The sequence below is a fragment of the Hyla sarda genome, unplaced genomic scaffold (genome assembly GCF_029499605.1).
Source record: "Hyla sarda isolate aHylSar1 unplaced genomic scaffold, aHylSar1.hap1 scaffold_67, whole genome shotgun sequence".
Classification (NCBI taxonomy): domain Eukaryota; kingdom Metazoa; phylum Chordata; class Amphibia; order Anura; family Hylidae; genus Hyla; species Hyla sarda.
The window spans coordinates 507,659-521,552 of NW_026610686.1; the positions used below are offsets into that span (position 1 = coordinate 507,659).

The window sequence follows — 13,894 nt, forward strand, 5'->3', positions numbered from 1 at the left end:
TAGAGACGGGGGACTCCCTACAGAAGAGGTATAGACAAGGGAGACTCCCTACAGAAGAGGTATAGAGACGGGAAACTCCCTACAGAAGAGACGGGGGACTCCCTACAGAAGAGATATAGACACGGAGGACTCCCTACAGAAGAGGTATAGACATGGGAGACTCCCTACAGAAGAGGTATAGATACGGGGGACTCCCTACAGAAGAGGTATAGACATGGGAGACTCCGTACAGAAGAGGTATAGAGACGGGAAACTCCCTACAGAAGAGGTATAGACACGGGGGACTCCCTACAGAAGAGGTATAGACACGGAGGACTCCCTACAGAAGAGGTATAGACATGGGAGACTCCCTACAGAAGAGGTATAGACACGGGAAACTCCCTACAGAAGAGGTATAGACATGGGGGACTCCCTACAGAAGAGGTATAGACACGGGGGACTCCCTACAGAAGAGGTATAGACACGGGAGACTCCCTACAGAAGAGGTATAGACAAGGGAGACTCCCTACAGAAGAGGTATAGACACGGGAGACTCCCTACAGAAGAGGTATAGACACAGAGGACTCCCTACAGAAGAGTTATAGACACGGGAGACTCCCTACAGAAGAGGTATAGACACGGGGGACTCCCTACAGAAGAGGTATAGACACCGAGGACTCCCTACAAAAGAGGTATAGACACGGAGGACTCCCTACAGAAGAGGTATAGACACGGGAGACTCCCTACAGAAGAGGTATAGACACAGAGGACTCCCTACAGAAGAGTTATAGACACGGGAGACTCCCTACAGAAGAGGTATAGACACGGGGGACTCCCTACAGAAGAGGTATAGACACGGGGGACTCCCTACAGAAGAGGTATACACACGGGGGACTCCCTACAGAAGAGGTATAGACACGGAGGACTCTCTACAGAAGAGGTATAGACATCGAGGACTCTCTACAGAAGAGGTATAGACATGGGAGACTCCCTACAGAAGAGGTATAGACACGGAGGACTCCCTACAGAAGAGGTATAGACAGGAGGACTCCCTACAGAAGAGGTATAGACACGGAGGACTCCCTACAGAAGAGGTATAGACAGGAGGACTCCCTACAGAAGAGGTATAGACACAGAGGACTCCCTACAGAAGAGGTATAGACACGGGAGACTCCCTACAGAAGAGGTATAGACACGGGGGACTCCCTACAGAAGAGGTATAGACAGGAGGACTCCCTACAGAAGAGGTATAGACACAGAGGACTCCCTACAGAAGAGGTATAAACACGGGAGACTCCCTACAGAAGAGGTATAGACACGGGGGACTCCCTACAGAAGAGGTATAGACATGGGAGACTCCCTACAGAAGAGGTATAGACACCGAGGACTCCCTACAAAAGAGGTATAGACATGGGAGACTCCCTACAGAAGAGGTATAGAGACGGGAAACTCCCTACAGAAGAGGTATAGACACGGGGGACTCCCTACAGAAGAGATATAGACACGGAGGACTCCCTACAGAAGAGGTATAGACATGGGAGACTCCCTACAGAAGAGGTATAGACACGGGGGACTCCCTACAGAAGAGGTATAGACATGGGAGACTCCGTACAGAAGAGGTATAGAGACGGGAAACTCCATACAGAAGAGGTATAGACACGGGGGACTCCCTACAGAAGAGGTATAGACACGGAGGACTCCCTACAGAAGAGGTATAGACATGGGAGACTCCCTACAGAAGAGGTATAGACACGGGAAACTCCCTACAGAAGAGGTATAGACACGGGAGACTCCCTACAGAAGAGGTATAGACAAGGGAGACTCCCTACAGAAGAGGTATAGACACGGGAGACTCCCTACAGAAGAGGTATAGACACAGAGGACTCCCTACAGAAGAGTTATAGACACGGGAGACTCCCTACAGAAGAGGTATAGACACAGGAGACTCCCTACAGAAGAGTTATAGACACGGGAGATTCCCTACAGAAGAGGTATAGACACGGGGGACTCCCTACAGAAGAGGTATAGACACGGGAGACTCCCTACAGAAGAGGTATAGACACCGAGGACTCCCTACAAAAGAGGTATAGACACGGAGGACTCCCTACAGAAGAGGTATAGACACAGGAGACTCCCTACAGAAGAGGTATAGACAGGAGGACTCCCTACAGAAGAGGTATAGACACGGGAGACTCCCTACAGAAGAGGTATAGACACGGGGGACTCCCTACAGAAGAGGTATAGACATGGGAGACTCCCTACAGAAGAGGTATAGAGACGGGAAACTCCCTACAGAAGAGGTATAGACACGGGGGACTCCCTACAGAAGAGGTATAGACACGGAGGACTCCCTACAGAAGAGGTATAGACACGGGGGATTCCCTACAGAAGAGGTATAGACACCGAGGACTCTCTACAGAAGAGGTATAGACATGGGAGACTCCCTACAGAAGAGGTATAGACACCGAGGACTCCCTACAGAAGAGGTATAGACACTAGAGACTCCCTACAGAAGAGGTATAGACACTAGAGACTCCCTACAGAAGAGGTATAGACACGGGGGACTCCCTACAGAAGAGGTATAGACACGGGGAACTCCCTACAGAAGAGGTATAGACACCGAGGACTCTCTACAGAAGAGGTATAGACACCGAGGACTCTCTACAGAAGAGGTATAGACACCGAGGACTCTCTACAGAAGAGGTATAGACACCGAGGACTCTCTACAGAAGAGGTATAGACACGAGGGACTCCCTACAGAAGAGGTATAGACACGGGGAACTCCCTACAGAAGAGGTATAGACACCGAGGACTCTCTACAGAAGAGGTATAGACACCGAGGACTCTCTACAGAAGAGGTATAGACACCGAGGACTCTCTACAGAAGAGGTATAGACACCGAGGACTCTCTACAGAAGAGGTATAGACACCGAGGACTCTCTACAGAAGAGGTATAGACACGAGGGACTCCCTACAGAAGATGTATAGACACTAGAGACTCCCTACAGAAGAGGTATAGACACGAGGGACTCCCTACAGAAGAGGTATAGACACGGAGGACTCCCTACAAAAGAGGTATAGACACGGGAGACTCCCTACAGAAGAGGTATAGACACGGGGGACTCCCTACAGAAGAAGTATAGACACGGAGGACTCCCTACAGAAGAGGTATAGACATGGGAGACTCCCTACAGAAGAGGTATAGACACGGGGGACTCCCTACAGAAGAGGTATAGACAGGAGGACTCCCTACAAAAGAGGTATAGACACGGAGGACTCCCTACAGAAGAGGTATAGACAGGAGGACTCCCTACAGAAGAGGTATAGACACCGAGGACTCCCTACAGAAGAGGTATAGACACCGAGGACTCCCTACAGAAGAGGTATAGACACGTGGACTCCCTACAGAAGAGGTATAGACACGGGGGACTCCCTACAGAAGAAGTATAGACACGGAGGACTCCCTACAGAAGAGGTATAGACATGGGAGACTCCCTACAGAAGAGGTATAGACACGGGGGACTCCCTACAGAAGAGGTATAGACAGGAGGACTCCCTACAGAAGAGGTATAGACACCGAGGACTCCCTACAGAAGAGGTATAGACACCGAGGACTCCCTACAGAAGAGGTATAGACACGTGGACTCCCTACAGAAGAGGTATAGACACGGGGGACTCCCTACAGAAGAAGTATAGACACGGAGGACTCCCTACAGAAGAGGTATAGACACGGGGGACTCCCTACAGAAGAGGTATAGACACCGAGGACTCCCTACAGAAGAGGTATAGACACGTGGACTCCCTACAGAAGAGGTATAGACACGGGGGACTCCCTACAGAAGAGGTATAGACACCGAGGACTCCCTACAGAAGAGGTATAGACACGTGGACTCCCTACAGAAGAGGTATACACACGGGGGACTCCCTACAGAAGAGGTATAGACACTGAGGACTCCCTACAGAAGAGGTATAGACACCGAGGACTCCCTACAGAAGAGGTAAAGACACGTGGACTCCCTACAGAAGAGGTATAGACACGGGGGACTCCCTACAGAAGAGGTATACACACGGGGGACTCCCTACAGAAGAGGTATAGACACGGGGGACTCCCTACAGAAGAGGCATAGACACGGGGTACTCCCTACAGAAGAGGCATAGACACGGGGGACTCCCTACAGAAGAGGTATACACACGGGGGAATCCCTACAGAAGAGGTATAGACACGGGAAACTCCCTACAGAAGAGGTATACACACGGAGGACTCCCTACAGAAGAGGTATAGACACGGGAGACTCCCTACTCAAGGGTTATAGACACAGGAGACACCCTACAGAAGAGGTATAGACACGGAAGAATCCCTACAGAAGAGGTATAGACACCGAGGACTCTCTACAGAAGAGGTATAGACAGGAGGACTCCCTACAGAATAGGTATAGACACCGAGAACTCCCTACAGAAGAGGTATAGACACGGGGGACTCTCTACAGAAGAGGTATAGACATGGGAGACTCCCTACAGAAGAGGTATAGACACCGAGGACTCCCTACAGAAGAGGTATAGACACAGGAGACTCCCTACAGAAGAGGTATAGACAGGAGGACTCCCTACAGAAGAGTTATAGACACGGGAGACTCCCTACAGAAGAGGTATAGACACGGGAAACTCCCTACAGAAGAGGTATAGACACGAGGACTCCCTACAGAAGAGGTATAGACACGGGGGACTCCCTACAGAAGAGGTATAGACACGGGAGACTCTCTACAGAAGAGGTATAGACACGGGAAACTCCCTACAGAAGAGGTATAGACATGGGGGCTCCCTACAGAAGAGGTATAAACACCGAGGACTCCCTACAGAAGAGGTATAGACACGAGGGACTCCCTACAGAAGAGGTATAGACACGGAGGACTCCCTACAGAATAGGTATAGACACCGAGGACTCCCTACAGAAGAGGTATAGACACGGAGGACTCCCTACAGAAGAGGTATAGACATGGGAGACTCCCTACAGAAGAGGTATAGACACGGGAAACTCCCTACAGAAGAGGTATAGACACGGGAGACTCCCTACAGAAGAGGTATAGACAAGGGAGACTCCCTACAGAAGAGGTATAGACACGGGGGACTCCCTACAGAAGAGGTATAGACATGGGAGACTCCCTACAGAAGAGGTATAGAGACGGGAAACTCCCTACAGAAGAGGTATAGACACGGGGGACTCCCTACAGAAGAGGTATAGACACAGAGGACTCCCTACAGAAGAGTTATAGACACGGGAGACTCCCTACAGAAGAGGTATAGACACAGGAGACTCCCTACAGAAGAGTTATAGACACGGGAGATTCCCTACAGAAGAGGTATAGACACGGGGGACTCCCTACAGAAGAGGTATAGACACCGAGGACTCCCTACAAAAGAGGTATAGACACGGAGGACTCCCTACAGAAGAGGTATAGACACAGGAGACTCCCTACAGAAGAGGTATAGACAGGAGGACTCCCTACAGAAGAGGTATAGACACGGGAGACTCCCTACAGAAGAGGTATAGACACGGGGGACTCCCTACAGAAGAGGTATAGACATGGGAGACTCCCTACAGAAGAGGTATAGACACGGGGGACTCCCTACAGAAGAGGTATAGACATGGGAGACTCCCTACAGAAGAGGTATAGAGACGGGAAACTCCCTACAGAAGAGGTATAGACACGGGGGACTCCCTACAGAAGAGGTATAGACACGGAGGACTCCCTACAGAAGAGGTATAGACACGGAGGACTCCCTACAGAAGAGGTATAGACACGGGGGACTCCCTACAGAAGAGGTATAGACACCGAGGACTCTCTACAGAAGAGGTATAGACATGGGAGACTCCCTACAGAAGAGGTATAGACACTACAGACTCCCTACAGAAGAGGTATAGACACGGGGGACTCCCTACAGAAGAGGTATAGACACGGGAGACTCCCTACAGAAGAGGTATAGACACGGGGGACTCCCTACAGAAGAGGTATAGACACGGGGGACTCCCTACAGAAGAGGTATAGACACGGGGGACTCCCTACAGAAGAGGTATAGACACGGGAGACTCCCTACAGAAGAGGTATAGACACGGGGGACTCCCTACAGAAGAGGTATAGACACGGGGGACTCCCTACAGAAGAGGTATACACACGGGGGACTCCCTACAGAAGAGGTATAGACACGGAGGACTCTCTACAGAAGAGGTATAGACATCGAGGACTCTCTACAGAAGAGGTATAGACATGGGAGACTCCCTACAGAAGAGGTATAGACACGGAGGACTCCCTACAGAAGAGGTATAGACAGGAGGACTCCCTACAGAAGAGGTATAGACACAGAGGACTCCCTACAGAAGAGGTATAGACAGGAGGACTCCCTACAGAAGAGGTATAGACACAGAGGACTCCCTACAGAAGAGGTATAGACACGGGAGACTCCCTACAGAAGAGGTATAGACACGGGGGACTCCCTACAGAAGAGGTATAGACATGGGAGACTCCCTACAGAAGAGGTATAGACACGGGGGACTCCCTACAGAAGAGGTATAGACATGGGAGACTCCCTACAGAAGAGGTATAGAGACGGGAAACTCCCTACAGAAGAGGTATAGACACGGGGGACTCCCTACAGAAGAGGTATAGACATGGGAGACTCCCTACAGAAGAGGTATAGACACCGAGGACTCCCTACAAAAGAGGTATAGACATGGGAGACTCCCTACAGAAGAGGTATAGAGACGGGAAACTCCCTACAGAAGAGGTATAGAGACGGGGGACTCCCTACAGAAGAGGTATAGACAAGGGAGACTCCCTACAGAAGAGGTATAGAGACGGGAAACTCCCTACAGAAGAGGTATAGACACGGGGGACTCCCTACAGAAGAGATATAGACACGGAGGACTCCCTACAGAAGAGGTATAGACATGGGAGACTCCCTACAGAAGAGGTATAGATACGGGGGACTCCCTACAGAAGAGGTATGGACATGGGAGACTCCGTACAGAAGAGGTATAGAGACGGGAAACTCCCTACAGAAGAGGTATAGACACGGGGGACTCCCTACAGAAGAGGTATAGACACGGAGGACTCCCTACAGAAGAGGTATAGACATGGGAGACTCCCTACAGAAGAGGTATAGACACGGGAAACTCCCTACAGAAGAGGTATAGACACGGGAGACTCCCTACAGAAGAGGTATAGACAAGGGAGACTCCCTACAGAAGAGGTATAGACACGGGAGACTCCCTACAGAAGAGGTATAGACACAGAGGACTCCCTACAGAAGAGTTATAGACACGGGAGACTCCCTACAGAAGAGGTATAGACACGGGGGACTCCCTACAGAAGAGGTATAGACACCGAGGACTCCCTACAAAAGAGGTATAGACACGGAGGACTCCCTACAGAAGAGGTATAGACACAGGAGACTCCCTACAGAAGAGGTATAGACAGGAGGACTCCCTACAGAAGAGGTATAGACACGGGAGACTCCCTACAGAAGAGGTATAGACACGGGGGACTCCCTACAGAAGAGGTATAGACATGGGAGACTCCCTACAGAAGAGGTAGAGAGACGGGAAACTCCCTACAGAAGAGGTATAGACACGGGGGACTCCCTACAGAAGAGGTATAGACACGGAGGACTCCCTACAGAAGAGGTATAGACACGGGGGACTCCCTACAGAAGAGTTATAGACACGGAGGACTCTCTACAGAAGAGGTATAGACATGGGAGACTCCCTACAGAAGAGGTATAGACACTACAGACTCCCTACAGAAGAGGTATAGACACGGGAGACTCCCTACAGAAGAGGTATAGACACGGGGGACTCCCTACAGAAGAGGTATAGACACGGGGGACTCCCTACAGAAGAGGTATAGACACGGGGGACTCCCTACAGAAGAGGTATACACACGGGGGACTCCCTACAGAAGAGGTATAGACACCGAGGACTCCCTACAGAAGAGGTATAGACACGGAGGACTCTCTACAGAAGAGGTATAGACATCGAGGACTCTCTACAGAAGAGGTATAGACATGGGAGACTCCCTACAGAAGAGGTATAGACACGGAGGACTCCCTACAGAAGAGGTATAGACAGGAGGACTCCCTACAGAAGAGGTATAGACACAGAGGACTCCCTACAGAAGAGGTATAGACAGGAGGACTCCCTACAGAAGAGGTATAGACACAGAGGACTCCCTACAGAAGAGGTATAGACACGGGAGACTCCCTACAGAAGAGGTATAGACACGGGGGACTCCCTACAGAAGAGGTATAGACACAGGAGACTCCCTACAGAAGAGGTATAGACAGGAGGACTCCCTACAGAAGAGGTATAGGCATGGAGGACTCCCTACAGAAGAGGTATAGACACGAGGACTCCCTACAGAAGAGGTATAGACACTGAGGACTCTCTACAGAAGAGGTATAGGCACAGGAGACTCCCTACAGCAAAGGGGTACACACAGGGAATTCCTTAAAGCTGAGGGGTACAGACATGGGGAACTCCCTAAAGCAGAGGTACAGACACAGGGAACTCCCTACACTGGGCGTTATAAGGAGATCCCTACACTGGATATTATCAGGAGATCCCTACACTGGATATTATCAGGAGATCCTTACACTGGATGTTATAAGGAGATCCCTACACTGGATATTATCAGGAGATCCCTACACTGGATATTATCAGGAGATCCTTACACTGGATGTTATAAGGAGATCCCTACACTGGATACTATCGGGAGATCCCTACACTGGATATTATCAGGAGATCCCTACACTGGAGGTTATCAGGAGATCCCTACACTGGAGGTTATCAGGAGATCCCTACACTGGATATTATCAGGAGATCCCTACACTGGATGTTATAAGGAGATCCCTACACTGGAGGTCATCAGGAGATCCCTACACTGGAGGTTATCAGGAGATCCCTACACTGGAGGTTATCAGGAGATCCCTACACTGGAGGTTATCAGGAGATCCATACACTGGATATTATTAGGAGATCCCTACACTTGATATTATTAGGAGATCCCTACACTGGATATTATTAGGAGATCCCTACACTGGATATTATCAGGAGATCCCTACACTGGAGGTTATCAGGAGATCCCTACACTGGATATTATCAGGAGATCCCTACACTGGATATTATCAAGGAGATCCTTACACTGGAGGTTATCAGGAGATCCCTACACTGGATATTATTAGGAGATCCCTACACTGGATATCATTAGGAGATTCCTACGCTGGAGGTTATCAGGAGATCCCTACACTGGATATCATTAGGAGATTCCTACGCTGGAGGTTATCAGGAGATCCCTACACTGGATATCATTAGGAGATTCCTACACTGGAGGTTATCAGGAGATCCCTACACATAGGATTACGATGTGGAGAACCCACAAACCAATGGTGGCAGGTGTGGCATCACACTACACAGGGGGTCACCTACACTGACCACAACCAGAATACAAGTCATGCTGGATACAGGAACTGTGTACTGAGAGGAATAGGGGGTGTCACGGCTGAGGGGTGACACGCCTGAAGCGACATGTACGGAGGCGCCTCCCTAGGGACAACGAAGCTCGGGGAAAAAGAACAAAGGTCTGAAGGGGGTGACGGGGAGAAGCAGAGAAACCAGAGAGAAAATCAACTACAGAAGACTGTAAGAGTGAGGGATGAGAAGGAAAATGGAGGGACAGGTCTGCAGGTGAGTTTAAGGAGGGTCCCATGGGGGATGGAGGGGCAGGTCTGCAGGTCAGTGTTAGGAGGGTCCCATGGTGGATGGAGGGACAGGTCTGCAGGTCAGTGTCAGGAGGGTCCCATGGGGGATGTAGGGGAAGGTCTGCAGCTCAGTGTCAGGTGGGTCAGGTCTGCAAGTCAGTGTAAGGAGGGTCAGGTCTGCAGGTCAGTGTAAGGAGGGTCAGGTCTGCAGGTCAGGAGGGTCCTGTAGGGGATGGAGGGTCATGTCTGCAGGTCAGTGTCAGGAGGGTCAGGTCTGCCGGTCAGGAGGGTCCTGTAGGGGATGGAGGGTCGCATCTACAGGTCAGTGTCAGGAGGGTCAGGTACGCAGGTCAGTGTCAGGAGGGTCAGGTCCGCAGGTCAGTGTAAGAAGGGGCAGGTCTGCAAGTCAGTGTAAGGAGGGTCCCATGGGGGATGGAGGGACAGGTCTGCAGGTCAGTGTCAGGAGGGTCCTGTGGGGGATTGAGGGGCAGGTCTGCAGATCAGTGTCAGGAGGGTCCTGTGGGGGATTGAGGGGCAGGTCAGTGGTATTAGAGATAGATGATTAGGGTCACCTATGTCATGGTGCTCTCAATGGTCTCATACACAGCAGCACTGATGGGATGTGTCTGGATAGTCGGGTTCCTGACTTGTATATTACTCCGGAACAGTAACTTAGTGGGGGTTAGGCAGTCAGATGAAGATGAGGGGGATCTGGATGAATCACATCCACACGTGGTCTCGTACTCACCCGGTATCGGTTGGCGCTGATCTGCTCCACCTGAAATCGCTTTGCACAATTACACTGAGCCACCTGTCTATTGACCTGGAGAAGGAGGAGATCAGTGTTATAGGGAGAGCAGGGCCGCTGATCACGGGCCGGATGTTGATGTTCTCGTTCTCACCTCGTCCTGAATTCTGTCCGCGTCTGCAGTTCTCCTTAGGGGGTCTCTGCTGGGGTGCAGGGCGCTGACAAACTCATAGTAGTCAATGAAGCCATCTCCATTAATGTCAAAGATGTTAGCGACGGCCGTCATCTCCAGGGAGTTCGTAGGGAATCCTGCCGGGAGGTGACACGTCAGTGATGTGGGGGTGAACGCAGGCTATGTCAGCACCAGATCCCTGAGATAATAAGTCATCAGATCCCAGAGATAATAAGTCATCAGATCCCTGAGATAATAAGTCATCAGATCCGTGTGATAATAAGTCATCAGATCCCTGAGATAATAAGTCATCAGATTCCTGAGATAATAAATCATCAGATCCGTGAGATAATAAGTAATCAGATCCTTGAGATAATAAATCATCAGATCCGTGAGATAATAAGTCATCAGATCCTTGAGATAATAAATCATCAGATCCGTGAGATAATAAATCATCAGATCCCTGAGATAATAAATCATCAGATCCCTGAGATAATAAATCATCAGATCCCTGAGATAATAAGTCATCAGATCCCTGAGATAATAAGTCATCAGATTCCTGAGATAATAAGTCATCAGATCCCTGAGATAATAAATCATCAGATCCCTGAGATAATAAGTCATCAGATTCCTGAGATAATAAATCATCAGATCCGTGAGATAATAAGTAATCAGATCCTTGAGATAATAAATCATCAGATCCGTGAGATAATAAGTCATCAGATCCTTGAGATAATAAATCATCAGATCCGTGAGATAATAAATCATCAGATCCCTGAGATAATAAATCATCAGATCCCTGAGATAATAAATCATCAGATCCCTGAGATAATAAGTCATCAGATCCCTGAGATAATAAGTCATCAGATTCCTGAGATAATAAGTCATCAGATCCCTGAGATAATAAATCATCAGATCCCTGAGATAATAAGTAATCAGATCCCTGAGATAATAAATCATCAGATCCGTGAGATAATAAGTCATCAGATTCTTGAGATAATAAGTCATCAGATCCCTGAGATAATAAGTCATGAGATCCCTGAGATAATAAGTCATCAGATCATTGAGATAATAAGTCATGAGATCCCTGAGATAATAAGTCATCAGATCCCTGAGATAATAAGTCATCAGATCCCTGAGATAATAAGTCATCAGATCCCTGAGATAATAAGTCATGAGATCCCTGAGATAATAAGTCATGAGATACCTGAGATAATAAGTCATCAGATCCCTGAGATAATAACTCATCAGATCCCTGAGATAATAAGTCATCAGATCCCTGAGATAATAAGTCATGAGATACCTGAGATTATAAGTCATCAGATCCCTGAGATTATAAGTCATGAGATCCCTGAGATAAGTCATGAGATCCCTGAGATAATAAGTCATGAGATCCCTGAGATAATAACTCATCAGATCCCTGAGATAAGTCATCAGATCCCTGAGATAAGTCATCAGATCCCTGAGATAATAAGTCATGAGATCCCTGAGATAATATGTAATGAGATCCCTAAGATAATAAGTCATCAGATCCCTGAGATAATAAGTCATCAGATCCCTGAGATAATAAGTCATCAGATCCCTGAGATAATAAGTCATCAGATCCCTGAGATAATAAGTCATCAGATCCCTGAGATAATAAGTCATGAGATGCCTGAGATAATAAGTCATCAGATCCCTGAGATAATAAGTCATCAGATCCCTGAGATAATAAGTCATCAGATTCCTGAGATAATAAGTCCTCAGATCCCTGAGATAATAAGTCATCAGATCCGTGAGATAATAAGTCATCAGATCTCTGAGATAATAAGTCATCAGATTCCTGAGATAATAAGTCCTCAGATCCCTGAGATAATAAGGCATCAGATTCCTGAGATAATAAGTCATCAGATCCCGGAGATAATAAGTCATCAGATCCCTGAGATAATAAGTCATCAGATCCCTGAGATAATAAATCATCAGATCCCTGAGATAATAAGTCATCAGATCCCTGAGATAATAAATCATCAGATCCCTGAGATAATAAGACATCAGATCACTGAGATAATAAGTCATCAGATCCCTGAGATAATAAGTCATCAGATCCCTGAGATAATAAGTCATCAGATCCCTGAGATAATAAGTCATCAGATCCCTGACATAATAAGTCATCAGATCCCTGAGATAATAAGTCATCAGATCCCTGAGATAATAAATCATCAGATCCCTGAGATAATAAGACATCAGATCACTGAGATAATAAGTCATCAGATTCCTGGGATAATAAGTCATCAGATCCCTGAGATAATAAATCATCAGATCCCTGAGATAATAAGTCATCAGATCCCTGAGATAATAAGTAATCAGATCCTTGAGATAATAAATCATCAGATCCGTGAGATAATAAGTCATCAGATCCTTGAGATAATAAATCATCAGATCCGTGAGATAATAAATCATCAGATCCCTGAGATAATAAATCATCAGATCCCTGAGATAATAAATCATCAGATCCCTGAGATAATAAGTCATCAGATCCCTGAGATAATAAGTCATCAGATTCCTGAGATAATAAGTCATCAGATCCCTGAGATAATAAATCATCAGATCCCTGAGATAATAAGTCATCAGATTCCTGAGATAATAAATCATCAGATCCGTGAGATAATAAGTAATCAGATCCTTGAGATAATAAATCATCAGATCCGTGAGATAATAAGTCATCAGATCCTTGAGATAATAAATCATCAGATCCGTGAGATAATAAATCATCAGATCCCTGAGATAATAAATCATCAGATCCCTGAGATAATAAATCATCAGATCCCTGAGATAATAAGTCATCAGATCCCTGAGATAATAAGTCATCAGATTCCTGAGATAATAAGTCATCAGATCCCTGAGATAATAAATCATCAGATCCCTGAGATAATAAGTAATCAGATCCCTGAGATAATAAATCATCAGATCCGTGAGATAATAAGTCATCAGATTCTTGAGATAATAAGTCATCAGATCCCTGAGATAATAAGTCATGAGATCCCTGAGATAATAAGTCATCAGATCATTGAGATAATAAGTCATGAGATCCCTGAGATAATAAGTCATCAGATCCCTGAGATAATAAGTCATCAGATCCCTGAGATAATAAGTCATCAGATCCCTGAGATAATAAGTCATGAGATCCCTGAGATAATAAGTCATGAGATACCTGAGATAATAAGTCATCAGATCCCTGAGATAATAACTCATCAGATCCCTGAGAT

General features: G+C 47.4%; 1 protein-coding gene across 5 annotated transcripts in view; it reads right to left on the minus strand.

The window, feature by feature from the left end:
- Positions 1–13,894, minus strand: part of LOC130343140 (microtubule-actin cross-linking factor 1, isoforms 6/7-like) — a 262,925-nt gene that overhangs the window by 25,565 nt on the left and 223,466 nt on the right. For 4 of the 5 annotated variants that reach the window (XM_056554326.1, XM_056554325.1, XM_056554323.1 and 1 more), the window contains 2 exons: positions 10,632–10,786; positions 10,478–10,552 (listed from right to left, as the gene is read on the minus strand). In XM_056554326.1, the coding sequence (XP_056410301.1) occupies positions 10,478–10,552; positions 10,632–10,786 (230 nt within the window). Of the gene's footprint in view, positions 1–9,457; positions 9,612–10,477; positions 10,553–10,631; positions 10,787–13,894 lie in introns of all 5 variants that reach the window. The other variant, XR_008882553.1, reaches the window with a different exon arrangement.